This window comes from Ptychodera flava, chromosome 18 (assembly GCF_041260155.1).
Source record: "Ptychodera flava strain L36383 chromosome 18, AS_Pfla_20210202, whole genome shotgun sequence".
In the NCBI taxonomy this organism is placed as follows: Eukaryota; Metazoa; Hemichordata; class Enteropneusta; family Ptychoderidae; genus Ptychodera; species Ptychodera flava.
In genome coordinates, this window is record NC_091945.1 from 4,747,698 (window position 1) to 4,766,784 (window position 19,087).

At 37.0% G+C, this 19,087-nt stretch overlaps 1 protein-coding gene across 1 annotated transcript in view; it reads right to left on the reverse strand.

The window, feature by feature from the left end:
- Positions 1-19,087, reverse strand: part of LOC139116706 (short transient receptor potential channel 5-like) — a 102,648-nt gene that overhangs the window by 18,142 nt on the left and 65,419 nt on the right. The window contains exons 9-12 of the mRNA XM_070679304.1: positions 11,532-12,238; positions 10,272-10,521; positions 4,510-4,641; positions 4,091-4,147 (exon numbers count right to left, since the gene is read on the reverse strand). Coding sequence (XP_070535405.1) covers positions 4,091-4,147; positions 4,510-4,641; positions 10,272-10,521; positions 11,532-12,238 — 1,146 coding nt within the window. The remainder of the gene's footprint in view (positions 1-4,090; positions 4,148-4,509; positions 4,642-10,271; positions 10,522-11,531; positions 12,239-19,087) is intronic.

A 19,087-nucleotide genomic window follows, 5' to 3' on the forward strand; every position in this document is an offset into this window, starting at 1 on the left:
AGTAGTAAATTAGCTTTTCAATGGTACCAAATAAACATGGTTATGTTATAAAATAAGCGCAGCAGATGACCTACAATGGGACAAAGTTAACAAAAACACATATGAGTCTGCACTGCTGTGATTTTGCAGTACTCCACAGAATATGCCTGTTACAGCCATAGAATCCCAATATTCTTTCTGTTAAAAGTCTATTTCATATTTCTGACATGTTCCTGTACCAAATAAAACAGATTTAATAGCAAAAACGGGCAGATTTTATATGTCTACGTAAAAAAATGGTAGAATTTGGTTTTAGCTATGACTGAAATTTTTAATGTAAACTTTGGGGTATGGGGTAAGTTTGGTTATATTTGACAAAAACTGTAGAAGATATTGCATAGTGCAATATGTCATTTTAAAGATTAGTTAATTATCTTTCTAATGATACCTAACAAGCCAGGTTATATTCAAAAACAAGCTCAGCAGATAACTTATAAGAAGACAAATTAACAAAAATGCATGCAAATCTGCAATACTGTTATTTTGCGGTACCCTTCAAAATATGACTGTTACAGCTGTAGATTCCCAATATTTTTCTGTTAAAAGTCTATTTCATATTTCTGACATGTCCCTGTACCAAATAAAACAGAGTTAATAGCAAAAACGGCCAGATTTTTTGTGTCAAGTTAAAAAAATTGTAGAATTTGGTTTTAGCTTTGACTGCAATTTTCAATGTAAACTTTGGGGTATGGGGTAAGTTTTGGTTATATATCATGAAAACTATAGAAGATATTGCATGTTACAATATGTCATTCTAAAGATTAGTGAATTATCTTTCTAATGATACCTAACAAGCCAGGTTATATTCAAAAACAAGCTCAGCAGATAACTTATAGGAAGACAGTTTTAACAAAAATGCATGCAAATCTGCAACACTGTTATTTTGCGGTACCCTTCAAAATATGACTGTTACAACTGTAGATTCCCAATATTTTTTCTGTTAAAAGTCTATTTCATATTTCTGACATGTTCTTGTACCAAATAAAATAGATTTAATAGCAAAAACGGCCAGATTTTTGTGTCAAGTTAAAAAAATTATAGAATTTGGTTTTAGCTTTGACTGCAATTTTCAATGTAAACTTTGGGGTATGGGGTAAGTTTTGGTTATATATCATGAAAACTATAGAAGATATTGCATGTTACAATATGTCATTCTAAAGATTAGTAAATTATCTTTCTAATGATACCTAACAAGCCAGGTTATATTCAAAAACAAGCTCAGCAGATAACTTATAGGAAGACAGTTTTAACAAAAATGCATGCAAATCTGCAACACTGTGATTTTGCGGTACCCTTCAAAATATGACTGTTATAGCTGTAGATTCCCAATATTTTTTCTGTTAAAAGTCTATTTCATATTTCTGACATGTTCTTGTATCAAATAAAACAGATTTCAGACAAAACATTGCATTTTTTATTATGCCTAGCTAAAAAATTGGTAGAATTTGAGACTTACTATAATTTGCAATGTTCAATTTTGGGGTAAGGGGTAAGTTTTGGTTATATTTGACAAAAACTGTAGAAGATATTGCATAGTGCAATATGTCATCTTAAAGAAGAATAAATTCCCTTTCTAATGATACCAAACAAGTGATGTTATGTTAAAAAATGAGCTCAGCACATGACTTACAAGAAGACAGATTTGACGAAAATGCATTTGGCTTGAAAAATCATGATTTGCGGTACCCTCAAAACATGACCATAACAGCTATTCCATCCCTATATTTTTTCTGTTAAAATTCCATTTCGTATTCTAGGGATCCCAAGGGTTCTGAAAAATACAGGTTTGTTATCCTGTGGCGGGGTGCACGTAGACCCCCTCTAGCCCACGGCCTATAATGTATTATGATGCATTTTTAGCTTCGACTTCTGTGAAGACCTAGACTTGTACCAATTTCAAGAAGTTGTGAGTTACACATTGAATGTATATACCAGGAACAAATTGTGATTTTGTGTCTTTGCATGTTTGCTTGTTCAGTGTAATAAAAATAATAACACATGAGAGTGAGGGCAGTATCACGATTTTTGCATTCCCTCAGGCTGGTGGTCATGATCGAAATACTGATGATGCCCTCGACTACGGCTCGGGCATCATCAATATTTCGATCATGACCACCATCCCTTGAGCAGGCAATAAATAGTGATATTGCCCTTGCTCTCATGTGTTATTATTTAAATGTTCTATTTTGGCTACGGTGGCATTTTGGATGACTATGGTTGCATACAATGCGAGGTTTTAAATATGATGGGATAATCATCAGTTTTTTTGTTAATATAAAAATAATGGGCGACGCGCTGACCAGTAACGTTTATTTATGGGCAAGGTTGCGAGGAAAGCCAAAACTTGACTTTCCTCGAGCCCGCGCCCATAAATAAGCGTTAATGGTCAGCGCGTCGCCCGTTATTTCCATTGTATTATCAACGAATCCAAGAAAACCGTCAAAATTTGCGAAAATTTTCCAAGCGAACGACAACTGGTCCCAAGAACTGAGCAATACGCGACGCACTTACACGCGCACTGTAAAAATCTTAATATTCATATTCACGGTCATATAAACAAACCATTACTGTGTATTTGTGGTCAGTCACGTGGTTCAGCTCGACCAATCAAAATGCAACAGGCAGGTAATATAATGCAATATACTCTTCGCATATGTAAATGATAGGTAGCCTTTAAATTCTTCTGTACCGAAGAGTCGTCCATTGGAAATTTGAATAAAAGTTCATCTGACTAACTTGGGTCATGCATCAAGCCATTAGTGCAATTAAAGTCTCCACGAAAGTAATGTTTAGCCGTCGCAAGATATTACTAGTACAGCGTTGATGTGTATCAACTGCGTTTGTAATTGCATTTACTATGTATGTTCGATATAAATTAGGTATAACTTAAGATAGCTCCTTCGTCAACACACTTGTCGTGTAAGGGAATTTTACGGGGATAGTGTCTGTTTGAAGTTGCAATGACGGACGATCGGTAAAATGGTTATTTTCTATCCATGTTCCATTTGTAGTTGAACTTAGTAAGTTTCTGTTTTCTGGCAAGAGCCTCCTACGTTTTTCAAAGCGTGGAGTCGTCATTCAACCGTACAGTATGATCTACTTGATGAAGCTAACATTGTTATACTAAACTGATCATAATATAATTGGGGATTTTCTTGTCTATCATTTTTTCTGCAGTGAATCAAAAGGGACACAAACAAAATTAAATAATGTCAAATTAAAGTAAAAGTTTATGCTTATGTACGCACAGGTGCACCCAAGCATGCATAGTTAACAACCTCACTGTCTGTGGCTAAAGCAATGTGTGACATAATGCATCCGTGACACCATAGCATCACCTTTTTACGATACATAATGATTCTTCGTTCAATATTTGTCTGTTACTTTTTCTTTCAAGGTTAAAGCAATTTTGTTAAAGCAATTTTGTTAGGTTTTAGAAACAAAGAAACTCCTCGCATCTGCTTTGAGTTTCAAATTGTTAAAGATTACAGAAAATTTGTAAACTTGTCATCTGACTTTGAAAGTACACAAGTCTGAGAATCGTCGATACTACTGCTCACGCGCAGTGCAGTAGATTCAAGTTTGCCTTTTCGAGTGGCAGTTAAGAAAACTCCGGAATGACAGTTAACGAGAGGACATTTGGAAGTTAATTGATTAGTCCTTTCACATTCCACGTTAAAAGGTTTTTGAAAAGTAACACAAAGGCCCATAATAACTTGTGTTCACCAGCATATCTTGATTATCATACCAGTCACAAGTGCATGATGTTATCATGACAATTAGTCATGTTTTACATGTTTTTAAAATTACTATAATTTGGATACAAATAATATGCAAACGCTGTTTATTGTCCAGTAACGATAAAACCCTCGTTTTACCATGACAATAGTGATATTTTTTCTGTATGTTAGCGCCGTGAATATAAATTAACTTGTTAGTAAGGTGGTCACTGCCGAAAGTGTGAATAAGTAAATAAATAAATAAATAAATAGAAATAAAGTTCACCGATAACAATGTTTCATAATCATTGTTAAACCACTACTGTACTCACCTGACAATTTTCAGCGTCTTCTGCCTGTTTGTTTCTTTTCTTCGCAGAACAGTAATCCTAGAATATGTAGTTATGCATTGTAGTCACGATTTCGCAACGATACAAAAGTTTGACAATGCTCAAAGAGAAAATGTCATAACACATGGTTGTTCAATTTTGGCTATGGTGACTTATTTATTCGATGAGTTTATTAACAATTTTAGAAGACTCAGTGCTGCATCGAGTGTGCAACATTTAATGTTCAATCTTTATATATAATTTTGGCAATATATTTTAACTTTTGTTTGAATGTTCGTCAATGATACACGGTAAAAGCAACTCGGGTTTGCAGATTTGAATATCAGAATTTTACATTACCGGGACATATAGCATACTGACAACAAATCTTCCAAACAAAAAACACAAAATAAGCCATTTACCTGTTTGGCGTCTATAAGTTTTCTGACGAAAATTTCTAACAGGTTGTACGGCGGTGGAAATATTATCTTCTGTCTGATATAATACAGGCAGATTTCAGATTGCTTCACATACCATACCTTTAGAATGTTTTCCTGTGAGTTATTAAAATAAAACTTATAAAGCGATCATAGGTGGGGAAGCATACATGTAAAATAAACCGGAATAAATATTTTCTACAAATCATGGAATTCAATTAGAATGAGCAGTTCTTCGAGTTTTTGAGGGAAATGGTTATGCTGCTTTATCAGCTGCCAATGCAACTAATTGAAAGTTGCCAGCTTTTGACTCCTGTCAAACATTCCGCTTTCATTCTTCTATATGTTTTGAATGACCTTTCAACAAATATTGCCAGTGCTCTTCAGGAAACGGTCGTTTTTTCTAGCAGAAACGAAGGATCTCAGTGCATCCCCAGAATGTGATTGGTTCATAAATACGGTAATTGTGCATCCGTTTGTCTTTTTTAAAATATGCCTTTACGTGGATGACCGCATGAAATGCTAAATGAGGTGAACGCGATAACTCCACTCAACCACTTTCAAAGGTAGTTATATTCTCAGTTTTGCATCAAGTCTACCAAAGGCTATATAGTTCTAACATACGTTATTATTATCCTCAAAGTGTTCATTGACGAACATTTTATGTTCCAGTTCTGGAATATTGAGCCATAGGGTCGATTTTGCGATCCCCTTGATGGCTATGTCGAGTTAATTCCCCATGAAGACCAATAATGGGCTTTCAGCTAGATATCGTACAGAGACAAGTGACGCAATAAAGGTAAAATCAAGTGGTGTCCGACAGTTTGACTTTTCCTGTCATGATCACACCAGTACTATCCCGAGGATCACATCTAATATATTGCCCCTTGTTTGTCTGCATTTTGCATCAGATATCTAGCTTTCATAAATTTTAGTCTTCCCCTTTTATAAAACCTGATCTGAAGTAATCTTGAATGGGTAAAAATATCGACCATTGTACAGCACGTCTAGTTTTTTTTTTCAACAGTGATCGAGGCATCGAATATAACATAGACATGGCACATTAGGTAGATCATGTTATTGATTTATATAATTTGAATATTTCCAATTTACTTCCACGTTTTATGTTAACGACCTCATAATATTTGGTATACAAATCGATTACGAAAGTAGATGAATGGTAAAAAAAATTAGTAATAATTCTCCAAAAAGACGCTCTCATCAATGAAGGGCTTGCAGTTTTCCTTCCTTCCATACAAATTGACAATACTGGGAGGTTAAAATATTCCTTAAATAAACCTTTTCATCTCTAAAAGTTTGAGTGTAATAATGGCAAATCTGTAGAAAATAAATAATTTCATTCAGACACACATTTTTTGTTTAAATTGAAGTCTTTACTGTTCAAAGTTTTACTTCTGTGTTATTTTACGATGAAAATGTAAATTAGAAAACGGAGCATGGTGACTCATTTTCCTTTAATATTTGATTATTCTCATATGCCAGAATTCAAAAATCGTTGATAACTTTCAAGTTTCCTGGTCTTCAATATCATGTGTTGCTTTCTGGGCTGATTGTATGATATTTCGCTGTCATGAGCATCATTTGAACGAATCTCTTCTTCAACTACATCAGAGTTAGAACAATCTCTGTTACTGCCGATATGCAGTGAAAGTGACATGCGGTAGCAAGGCAGAAGCTGTTACAGGTATTAATTTTGATTATTTTGACAATATTTTTTCTATTCTTGTTTTACTCCTTTCAGCATGTTAAAATTTCCAGTATTCAGCTTGCCAACACAGCCTGTGTATGTGTACTGAGGATTTGTAAAATTGACAAATGACTTTCAGTCTTGACTCTAACAGGTTTTGACGAAAAACGGAATATTGAGTGTTTCAGCACGCTGTAGGAAGACAGTAAGTAACTGTATTTGATATATTTCATGGAAATAATTGAAAAAATATCAAGAGTTGCAGCTTCTACCCCTTTACCTGGCCAACTTGTTTGGCTTTCCTTCGAAAAACATTTATATTGTCGAATTGCTACTACTAAACTGTATATATTCAATATTACACAGAAAACAAACATCAACTAGAAACTGAAAAAAAGATTCACAACAAAAGAGTGAATGTATCACAAATGTTTTCATACCATAAATGACACATGACAGCTTTTCCCCACACAGATTTAGACGTGGTGGATATAGCCTATTTGGGACAAATCGGCCATACCCACCACGTCTATTAAAATTAATGAGTTTACTTTTCTTGTTAAGCGCACACTTATATCTATTGGAAATCAGACACTTATATCTATTGGAAATCTGGGAATGGCTATTGCATCAGGTTGACAATCCCCGCATGTGGGCAATGAATCAAGATTACTATTTGTCAGACAGTTAAATGTGTTTCGTTCACAAATTTCCCTTCAAGTACAACACTAATGTTCATCAAACAAGGAAAACTATGCAGACCTAGCATAACCGTTTCAAGCGAAATTCAAAACAAAGAGAGCATGTAATGGTCAAGGTATTCCACAATGCTTGCCGTATAACATGTAGGTGGCTAACCATGGAGGTAGAAGAGAACTCCATGGACTAACGTTTGCGTGGGCGTAAAATAAAACCGCGGAGGTTACTATTCGTATTTACCTAAAGCAATTTTCTGTAAGGGTACCGATGCACGCTGGTAAGCTATTAGCCCTACGGCTGGTATGAGTCAAAAGTACTCGGCTATGACTTCACCGTAGCCACATTACAGCCCAACCACACACAGTGGACTATCCTGCGTGCAGAGGCCAGATTACCCATAGAGGACTTTCTTTTATTGACCTCTGTTTCCCTCCATTGTGGTGGAGGGTAACGTAGTGAACGGAACATTTACACGGAGGTCCACTCAACATCGTACCTATGGTGCATTAGCTACGTTTACAGTAGCTAATGGTAACTGAAAAAGACCATGGGTGGCCCAGCCTGAACTGTCTTACGTAACCTTTTCTTCTTTTTCTGAAGTGTACTGGAGCGAAAATCTTCTTTAAGAAAATATATTCTTACTCACTCATTCTACAAATGTACGTGCATGAGGAGCTCATACCAAGATATCCGGCCTAAGATATCCCATGAAATACTGAAACTAATCTTTCCGAAACAAATGACAATCGCATACAAACGAAACAAACACATGAAAGACACATTAGTGAAGGCAAGACTAAAAACAAACAAACGAAAGCAAAGACGTGCATGGTAACAGCGTCTTCAACAAAGTTTCAACAAATCAAAACATATATTCTAACAACACTGTTTGTAGAGCAAAGATCGATCTAGAACCAAAAAAAACCCATAAATTTTAGCGAATGATAAAGTGAACTACTCTTGGGTTCCAAAACGAAAGCGTCAAAAGGATCATAGTGTCTCAGATATAACCGATAGGGCTTCGTTTCGCCATGGCTAATTTCTAACACCAAAAAGCTGACCCATAACACAGTTTATAGCATCAATATACTTACAGAAAATGATATACTACACTTAAAATGTGACTGCTAATGTGACTTTTAATTACTATGTTTCTTTACAAGTCACCAACCCTACCAATTTTAAGAGGTTGTAAAGACGGCCAGAACAGCCAATTTTGACCAATCAACTTCAAGAATGTGGGAAAGGTGCTAAAAAAGTATGCGATGAATATATTGACGAGGTAAACATCGAGAACAGAAGGATGACAGTGAATGGCTTTGAAGCATTGGCATTAGACGAGCTAGACATATTGTCTAAATCGAGGTGTTGCCAACACTGTCAGCTGCAGGTGAAATTAACTGCTAAGCGGTAATATGAGACGATCATAAAGAAATCAACTCTGCAAATGTTGAAACATTGTCTAGTGGTAGGCCGGACGTAGTTAAAACAACACCAAACATATCAACGTACTGCACACCCCGCGAACTACTCAGGACGTATGCTGTCAGCTGTATAACGCCTTTCGCATTTACAAATTTTTAAATGGATGTGTATGGATCGTGTGTCGGTTAAAATTTGTAATGCTGTAATGTAATTGTAATTCGTCGAAGAATTATATTTTGTTGAACTAGGCAACATCAAGTGACTGTGTTCTAAGCAGACGTGATGTGTGGATTGGGTGTTGTTGCTTTGACTATGTCTGACCTCCCGCTAGAAAATGTTTCAACTTTTGAAGATTTGATTTCTTTGTGATCGACTAATATTATCGCTTAGCTGTTAATCGCATACACCTGACAGTGATTGCAACAACTCGATTTAGACAATATGTCCAGTAAGTATAATGCCAATGCTTCAAAGAAATTCACTGTAAGAGAGGTGTGACTGGTCCAACCTGTTCAGTTTCTGTGTTGGGAAAAGTTGGAATGTGTGGCTGTGATCACTAGGGATTCCCTATACATAAGCAAAAGTCCATTAAATACGTGTAGATCTTTGAGGAATAGTCACGAAAATCACGCAACTAAAATTATAATAAAAGATGTGGGACCTCTTTTAATATCAAATAACATTTCCCCTGATTACTTCAGGATTCTTAAATTTCCTACTTCATTAGAATATTTGTAAATGGGAAGACGGCCACTTTACGGTAATTTTGATTATAAAGTATGACTTATTTCGCGTTTTCACAGATTTTATACATTAAATTTGCGCTTACTATTTTCGAAACACCTGACATAACTTCTTGGCCTTTTGGCCAGAGGTCCATATTATCTTTCTTTCATGGATTTGACTTTGTTTGTATATTGTCTATTTACTGTCTGTTCTGTGCTGTTTTGTGTCTATGTTAACAACTATTGTCTTACGAAATCTGACCTAGTGTTATTGGATTATGGACTGGTATGGTTGCGATTACTTTGTTTTAATTCTTCATATTAAAGTCACGACGAAAAATTGAGCCACTAGTGCTTAAGACATACTAATTATTGTTTTTCATAAATATCCCAGAGGGCCGCCAAGGTTGGTAATACTCACTGACTTTCATCAAAAGTCAATGACGAGCTACGGAGAAAAATCCCAATCACAGGGGCAAATTATTTCTCTCTATTAGTAGATAACTTATCTACGATATTTTAAATGTACAGTATGGTGCTTTTGTGCTTCTTTTACGCAATAAGCTTGTTTTTATAACCAAAACAACCATCAGAATGAATTTTTAAACCCACGTTATGCAATGATAATGGGTTTCTACTCTGTACGACGTCAACAGCATAAGATATGCCAAATTTAGTTTTACACGAGATTGACTTAACACAGGATAATACTTCGCGATCGAAACATAAGAACACTCTGAGGATAACTAACATGTAAGTTAAAAATGCCATCGGGTACGCCATTGAGTGCGCGGGGACCCTGTGTTATAACTAATTTGCGCTAACAGCTGCCATAGTGGTCATCATAACTGTAAACAAAAAAACCCGAATATAACCATGTTTACATTTAAGGTTTTCTTCGTTTTAAGTATTGATTGAATGCATTTTTGAATTTGCTATCTGTATGATAATGTGACTGTTTAATTTTGGTCATGGTATAAAATAAAACCTCAGATTTGTCGTAAGGTATTGCCGATCATGATTGTCATGGGGCGTGTACGCTAGCAAAACACCCCGATCGTGTCAGTTGAACACCCCGTAGTTTCGATTTTAGCAAATTCTTAACCAATCTCTCACAGTTTGTCGAGGCATTTGAACGCTATTGTAACACAATAAAACGACTGTTATAAGTTATAATTGATTCAACAAACCTCCAATTTTCGATACTTATTTGTCATCATTGCTACACACAATGTTAGCAGGATAAGATAAGACATCGTCAAGAATATTATGTACAACGCGAACCCAAAGAAGTCATAGATACCACTGGCGTCGATTGTAGAAGTTCCGTTGCGCTTTGCACCACCTAGGGTGTTGTTCTGAGTCATCAGTGGCATGTAGTCTATTTTCCTTGTTTCGGAAAACACTTTCATCAGTAGATGTAGCAAGGTAAGTTCAAACCTGTGTAGAATAAGGGAAAAAATCTACTTTGTAATAAGACTTACGACGATTGTACCTCACAACTTGGTAATAAATCGACAGGAGGTGGCACATTAATTAAGGGCATAACAACATCGACTTACGTTTCTGCTGTATTTGAGACTATAGTTCTTCTCCAAAAATATGTGTCGCTGCTTATTAGGAGTTGTTAAATTTATTTGCTCTTCAGTTGTATGAAGTAGATAAAACTTGAACGTTTGAACACATAATTTAAAATGACCTTGTTACTGTACAAAATTTCCTACGGTGAAAGCGCCTCGAGGACGATATGTACGGGTTTTCAATGTTTTGTAATATTATGATCAACCACTTGTTAAAGCTGGTCAAGAAATTCATTAAAAACTGTTCCACAAATCCTGGTCATTCAATTATCACTGATAAAGTTAATACGGGGATGGCGGCTGTTCAAAATATAAAGAGTCGGTAAACATCGGGTAATTTGTTTCTGTAATTTAACATTTTGCAGGTTGACTCGGATTTTTATACTTGCTTTCAAATGGGAATGACGTAAAATTCCCATACAAACTTTTGTAGCTAAAGTTTAAATCTTTCAAATTCGAGGCATTATGACTTAACCTTGTTATATAATACAATATCTGATATTTTACCCTGTAACTATTCGTAGATATCGCGAGAAACTATGTAAAACCGATTTTGTCAAAGAAGGATGCATTTTGGCCTAATGATTTGATGAGATCCCAAGATCAATTTTACTTGCTTCCTGTATCAATCAGCTGGTTGTATTACACTTCCAAATTGGAAACAGCTGTGAGACTTTAGGCTCAGTCTCGCGTTCCCAAACCATCTTTTTTCTCAATTTCTCGTAACCATAAAATGTTACAAAATAGGCAATTTACCTGTGTTCCTTTCTGTATGTGGCTAGTTTATAATTGCAATACCATAGTCAAATATTATTTCACCCAGATCTGTCGCTTGTTAGGCGATATGAAAAGTTATTAAGTTTTACTTACGTTGAAAATGGTGTGAAGATCCCGTTGTTCACATCGTAGTAGAGCAAATAAAATGAACAAGCAAACGCGAGTACCACAAATGCGAAAATGGCAAGAAATCGAAAAACCTCAGTCTTAATTTCTACGAATATCAGGAACATTTTACCGAGTAATTCTGACAGATAAAGATTGTTCATTCCGCGAAGCATGACACAGACCAAAGTTATTGCCGGCAATTTTTGAAGATATAGGAAGGAACTCCCTAGCATGAAATAGTCCCTCACTAGAACACCAGCAGCAAATGTAATTATAACCAGCACATCTAAAATATTCCATACATCACTGAAGTAAAACACGGGACCCGTGTTTATGATTTGTATTGTTTCACAAACAAGAGATCCAACAATCCAACAGACCAGAAAACTGAATACGATGGGATGACGGTAATCAAAAATCTCATAGGCGAAAAGTGCGATGGCAAAAAGCAGGGCGGAAGCTTGTTCAGCAAGGAGTTTGCCCTTAGGACAAGATATTAATTTGCGTAAATATGGACAGGGAATCACATAGACCAAAGGGAGGACCGGGTGTAATAGTCCGTAGAACACAAAGCAACAAAAACAATAGAAAAAAAGCCAGAGCCAACTATTTCCCCTTTTTCTACACCACTGAGGCTCTCCGTAAAGCCATTGCCGCCGTAGTTCGAGTTGAGTCTTGCGATGTGCAACAAGCTGTCAAAGATAAGGAAACGAGAAAGTTAAATGATTTCAGACATATAAACAGGTAGACAGACACATACACGCAAACTGATAGACAGACAGAGAGACTAAAAGACAGGCAGCCAGCCAGACAGACAGACAGACAGAGCAAAGACAGGGAAAGTTGCATACGTTTTGTAGAATAGACCATGTGAAAGGCATCCATATGTATGTATGTATGAGCAGCAGGCAGGAGGTGATCGGACCACTTGTATAGGCAAATGAAGGCTCCCAGCCCCCTACCCCCTCAAAAATGCGTCCCACCTTGAGCGTGTTGTTTTAACGCGTTTTGAAGCCCCCATGGCCCGCATGCATAAGGAGAGCCCTAAGGACGGTCCACCAGCCTCACCAGCCTTGGTTTTCCTAATGCGTGCAGCCCACACATTCATATTAGACATTTACCCTCAGGGCCATATCTGGTAAGATGTGTGAGAATAATGGGGTGGGAGCTCTGCCACTGGTACAAGGACTTCCATGATCACACTCCCTATACCTGCCGCAGCTTGTTGGCCTGCAAGTACAAAATGAACGAACGCATGTGACATTTGATGTAGATTCCCGAGCTCTGCCTGCGCAGTAGTTACAGATGGCCCTGTTTGGGTACGTGCGATATAATTGAGCCGGCTATTGAACCACTCTTTTTTGGGAGTGGAGATTTAGCCGAGCGGCTCTCTCTGTGGCCTCTCCACTAGGCGACTGATGCCGTATGTTGTGGGTTCGAACCCGATTGAAAACTAGCCGTATTGAACCACCTCGGCCAAGAGGACATTATTGGCCTATAGTAACATTCTTCGATGTTGATTGCTGCATTGGCCGCATGGTAATAAGAGGTACCGGGATTATCACAAAGCCTTGTCAGAAAGTTCATCGCCGTGGTTAAGAAGGATGTTTTTCAATGCACTATTTTTCAAGTTTGATAAAGCCGTAAATAGGTAAGGACAACTTCAGTTGCGTACCTTGCACTGAGACAGCAAGTTCTGGCAAAGAAACAACTCGTATATAAACCCCCTACCACCATTAAGCCCCTGATTCCTGATCTCTCTCTCTCACGCCACAGTCCTGAATGTCTCCTGAATGTTGCAGTCATACTTGTGGCATCAGCTTGGTTTTTTTTTCAAGAAGAGGCACTGCAGTATTATTTTTATCATCCGCAGTATCAACAGTCATAAAAGCGACCGCATCATCCCCAGTTGCTCTCATCGTGGCTCGTCTTTTGATCGTCTTTGATGTCAGAGAGAGAAAAATCCAATGTTGTCTCCATGCCAGCTCCTAAGTGTGAAGGCAGAAAACAGAAACAGAACAGAAAACGCGACAACCACTGACGCAAAGGGAGGGAAGGGCAATATCCCCTCTTTTAGAGACTTGTCACAAGGCCACATCCCATATTAGAGTTGCTTTTACCGGGATGGTTGGTCAATGAGTCATGGTAGTTTTCGAGCATGTTTTGTACGAAATTAAGTCTAAGAGGGATGTCCAGCAGGACTCGTTCACAATTGCGGTTATTTTTGATCTGCATGGCTAAAATGATGTCATCATCCTTCTGCCCGAGGGATGCTGAAATAGCCTTGAAATGACTTATTAGGCATGCGCCGATGGTTGGAGAGCTACAAGGTCGAGGCGTGGGCTATAAACTTATACTAATTTGCAGGGAACTCGCATCAACGTAGAAAACAAAATAGACTTCGTCATACGTTGTTTTCCCTGTAGTCATTCAGAACCTTCAAATCAAGGAACGGTTTGTTAACCTCTACTGTTATGCCTTCAGGGACAAGGATATCCCAATATCCCTTACAAAAGTTTTAGGCTTAAAGCGCATAGGTTTGGTAATGTCTCTGCAATTGCCTACTATGTTTACTGCAATAAGTTGTGGTATATTTACGCACAGTACATATTTTTACATGTTAATGACCTTTTCGGTGCACCTATTATGGTATAGTCAACACGACACTCAGGCACGTTGTATTATCTTTTGTCAAAATAGTTTAGGCTTTCAAGTAAATTTTTGTGGTGTACTTGCCACCAATAGAGGTCTCTTGGTATATATACTGATACTGAATCATACCTAACGACCGCCCCTTCCCCAGCAGCATACACTGGGCAACATGATTGATATACAACATTGTCATATACGCATGCCCATATTGCTACATCCTAGTGACGTTCAACCTAAAATATCAGCCGTGATATTTCACGGTAAACGTCGAGATATGGACGATGAACGTCATCAGTTTTAGAGTTTTCCCGAACTACATTAGCAGTTTGTTGGTAAACAACGTAAACAACAAAATGGCTGCCGCTCCCCGCCTGCGAAGCGATGTCGCCGACGTAAAAACTTGAAGGGCTTCGAGGAACACGGGTATTTCTGGTTGCAAAATACGGAAATATCACGTTGAGTCTTGAAATGTTTTCCCATGGTATTTTTTTGGTCAAGTTCTAGCAAACATTCTGACGTTCGCACGGCGCCGGCACTGTGCACGGTCTCCACCAAACAGGTAGTGAGCGCGTGGCGTGACAGCGATGTCGCGCACGCGACGACTGTTGACATGGCAACTCTAAAGGTAAACTAACAAAATGGTGTCCCCTCTCCGCGCGAGCTCCGTGCCGTACGACGATCGAAATCAGGATAGATTTAAATATTAATTGTTAGTGATCGGTTACAGTTGTAATAGCATATTGCACCTTAAAATGTTCCTTCTGTATGACGATTTTTGTATCCCGGTGTCTTTCTTCTTGGGTTTCATTGAGATATAGACGACTTGCAGCGATGTCACGCGTGATGTTGACATCTTCGTCGTATACTTTATGAATGAAGCCTGTTCACATAAACATTCTGATATTTATGCGCAAGGCATAAGAAAGTAAAGCCTCAAAATTAAAGGTTTTTCGTTCTATTAGTAAAAATTCCCTAAAATTATGGGGCATGGGTATATGATAAATCGGTTATTACCCCATATCGCCCATTCCTCGTGTCGTATCAGCATTCGCGTCATTTGTGTTGCATCAGACACTCGACTTCATCTCGTGTCTGACGCAGCACAAATGACACTCATGGTGATACGACACAGGAACAGGTGATATTGGGTAATAACCTCGAACTACATATACTGATTTTGTACATATGTCAAATACGTTTAGTATACATGTACGTATACTTTTAAAATGTATAAGTACAGTGTACACTTGTTGTGCAAAGATCTGCATTATGTATAATATTGCTTTGCGTAGATATGCGCTAAGATATTAACGTATTGAAATGTTCCATATACAAAGATATGCGAATACAATTAATATTGTGTTCCATATACGTCAATATACGTAAATATACAGAACGTATGTCAAGCATTTTGTCTAGTGATACCCCTATACCCCAGGGCATTAACACTCACTCACCAGCACCGCACTGGAGATGGAAGACGTAGGGAATATTGGTGAGTGGCCTGTTCCGCTTTGCCATGGACGTGTGTACATGTGCCTGAGAAGACATGTGTGCACACGTCTATGGGGCGCATAGACATGGAGCAGAGTAGACCTCATGTGACTGTATTGTGTAAAAATCAGCAAGATCCTAGGGCGTATAACAAATCGATAAGAAACTGCACAACATTCCAGCAACAGTAAATGTTGTGAACAACGTACATAACAGGATACAGTATAGGCCAAACAAGTATCACAATACCAAATAGTCTAGTCGAAAGGTAGGGTTCCCATGCACCCCATGGATGTATTTTTTTAATCTACATTTTTGTAATCCTTAGGGTCTATATTTAATGAATTGTGATATTCCCAAAATCAAATAGTGTCCCATGGGGTTCATTCGGCACCATCTTTGCCACAATCTTGGATTTCAACAATGGGGTAGGGGTCACGGATTTACCGCTCGACGGAAACAGAAACAATAAAATACCATAACCGTTACATTTTTTGAAAGCCAAGATCATGGCCTTTTCATTGATATATAACTTAATAGGGATAAATTAATATTCGAACGTCGATTAGACTTTATATCGGCCATTGACCGTAAATCGTAAAATTTGCTAAATTTCACACCCAATAATTAAGTTCCCGTTCCTCCAAACAATTTTTCATAAAGTATTTATATACTTTTTGAGGAAACTCAGTGCAATTAACAAGAAAAACAACATTAAAAGTATGTGTCTTGAGATTTAGTGGGTGGATGAGCTTGTTTTCTTATTACGCGGTATGCCATATATCCGTGTGTAACATAAAGGGTAGGGGTAATGTTTCCCTTTCTGTTTCGAATCTTGAATGATGAAACCATAAAACTGTTACATTTTTTGAAAGTGCTGCATCAGAACTTTCTAAAAATATATAGATTTAAGGGGAAAAATTGCATATTTAAAAGTTACAAAGCTTAAACCGTTCAGTTTGTGTCGATTTTAAGTATATTTTTAAGAACGAAATTAAAATATAAGGGGTAGGGGCAATGTTTCCCGTTCTGCCTTGAACCAATAATTATGAAACAATATAAATGTTATACTGTTTGAAAGCTCTGAAATAGACGTTTCCAAACATGTATAGTTTAAATGGGAAAAATTGCATATTTGAAATTTACAAAGCTTAAGCCTTTCAGTTTGTGTCAATTTTAAGTGATTTTTTTTGAACAATATGCACAAAAGTTAATCCGTTGGCCAGGTATCGAAATCATCCCCTCTAAGGCATTTTACCAACTATGATTTTCTGTTAGCTAGAATTCTCAGCTGTCATAATCTGCTTATTTTCCATTTAACTGTTATTTTGTAGGGGGCTGTCACGCCCTCACTAGTAAAATAGGAATTGGTAAGGGGTAACATATTTACCGCTAGTCGGAAACAAAAACAACAAAGTACCATAAACAATACATTCTTAGAAAGCCGAGATAATCCCTTTACCATTGGTATACAACTAAATAGGGATAAATCGATATTCAAACATCGATTAGATTTTATATCGTCCATGAAATGTAAATTGTAAAATTTGCTTAATTTCAAACCCAATAATTTAGTTCTTGTTCCTCCAAACAATTTTTACAAGGTATTTATATATTATTTGAAAGAACTTAATGCAAAAGAGAAGTAAAAAAACACATTAAAAGTGTGTATCTTGAGATTTATGGGGTGCTTCGATTGTTTTCCTAATATATGGTATGCCGTACATCCCTCTATAGTATACATTTAAGGGATAGGGGTATGGGTAATGTTTCCTTTCCTACGAAACGCAGCGAATAAGGAAGCCACATAAATATCATATCTCTGAAACACTAACGCAGTTGTTTTTCCAACAAGATATAGCTTGATGGGGTAAACTCAAAAATTATGCAGTGACAATGCCTAAACTCAAAAGTTTGTGTTACGTTACTGACATTTACTTGTTAAAATGAACATAGAAAAATACTCTATAGGGCATTAAATAGCACTAAAAAGTTAAAATGGTGGTAAATAAAAGACGTTTTACTCATTTCAATAACTCAAACTATGGAAAGAAAGTTAACAGCTATAAGTTATCAAAAATTATATATTTCAAACCCACAAACACTAAATTGGATGTCATAGTCGCCATGCTAAGTTGATATGACAGCAGCAACAATCACTCCCTTTTCTTTAATTGTATCGCCAGAGATACATTATAAGCATTAAAGCACCACTTGGAAAGGATATCACACGGTTTCGACCGGTAAACAACATATACGCACGAACTTCACTCGTGTGTATAAGGAGTGAAATGGTCAAAACCGAGCTCGAGTGGTGTACCCAACTTATAGGGGTTGTTTATCGCTATATTATATCAGTATATTGAAACTTGTGATGAAAATAAAAATAATGTGAAAGAAACCAATTTTGGAGATAGGAATGGCCAACTTTACAGTATATCGTAAATATATGCTCAGTCACGTGCCCGTCTGGGCAAATCAGAGCTCACTATTAATAGTGTTACTTTTAATACTACACGGGAACACGAGAGAATCTTTTATCGCTCAAAACCAATCACCATTAATCCAAAATATAGCTTCTCCATACTTATATGAGATGGATCGACAACACTTTACCTTCCTTACCAGAAAACAAGAGATCATAACCAATTTTTCGAAATTATTTTACAACGCAGAACACTATATACTCCCAATAAGGATTACATTTTCGACTGGACACTAAAATTCAATAGCAAAATAATTCTGGAACTAAAACCCGAAAAGTCAAATGTCACAGAACGCATTCAAATTACGCAACTAAATAGTAAACAGAAGGCGAACAAACACTCTCTACACCAAGAAATAAGAAGGCGAGACAAACCTCAGAAAATGACTAAAAAGGCTTATGTTCCCATTGACACCTCAATGTTTAAAATGCCTTGTTAGTGAATTAATCTATCATTTGTTTCTTATCATGAATGACATTTAACCAATGTTAGACCCTGACGTCTTTGAAGCAAATACCCTAAAAACGGATGTTTTAGGGTCAATGCTTGAAGATACCATTTCCACCAGCATGATCGAATCAGAGAGACTAGATTGATCTTACTTTCGAGTTAGATCAGCCACCAACAGCTTAGAAAAAAATAAGTCAACATAATCATCAGAGTCAAGCGAGCTAGACAACGGCTTCACACATTATACTCCACAGAGAGGACATTCTTACACAATTCACAAAAAGCGTTCAAAAGCTTCGTTAAAGGCATTGTTCGCGATCCCAGGGACGGGCATGGCTGGTTGCGTGGCAAATGCAAAATATTAGTCGTGCTGAATCAAGGTGTAATCAAGTAATAGCTTATTTATAGATTGGGAAAATCCTAATCCTGATAGTAATGATGGAATATAATATTTGTGAA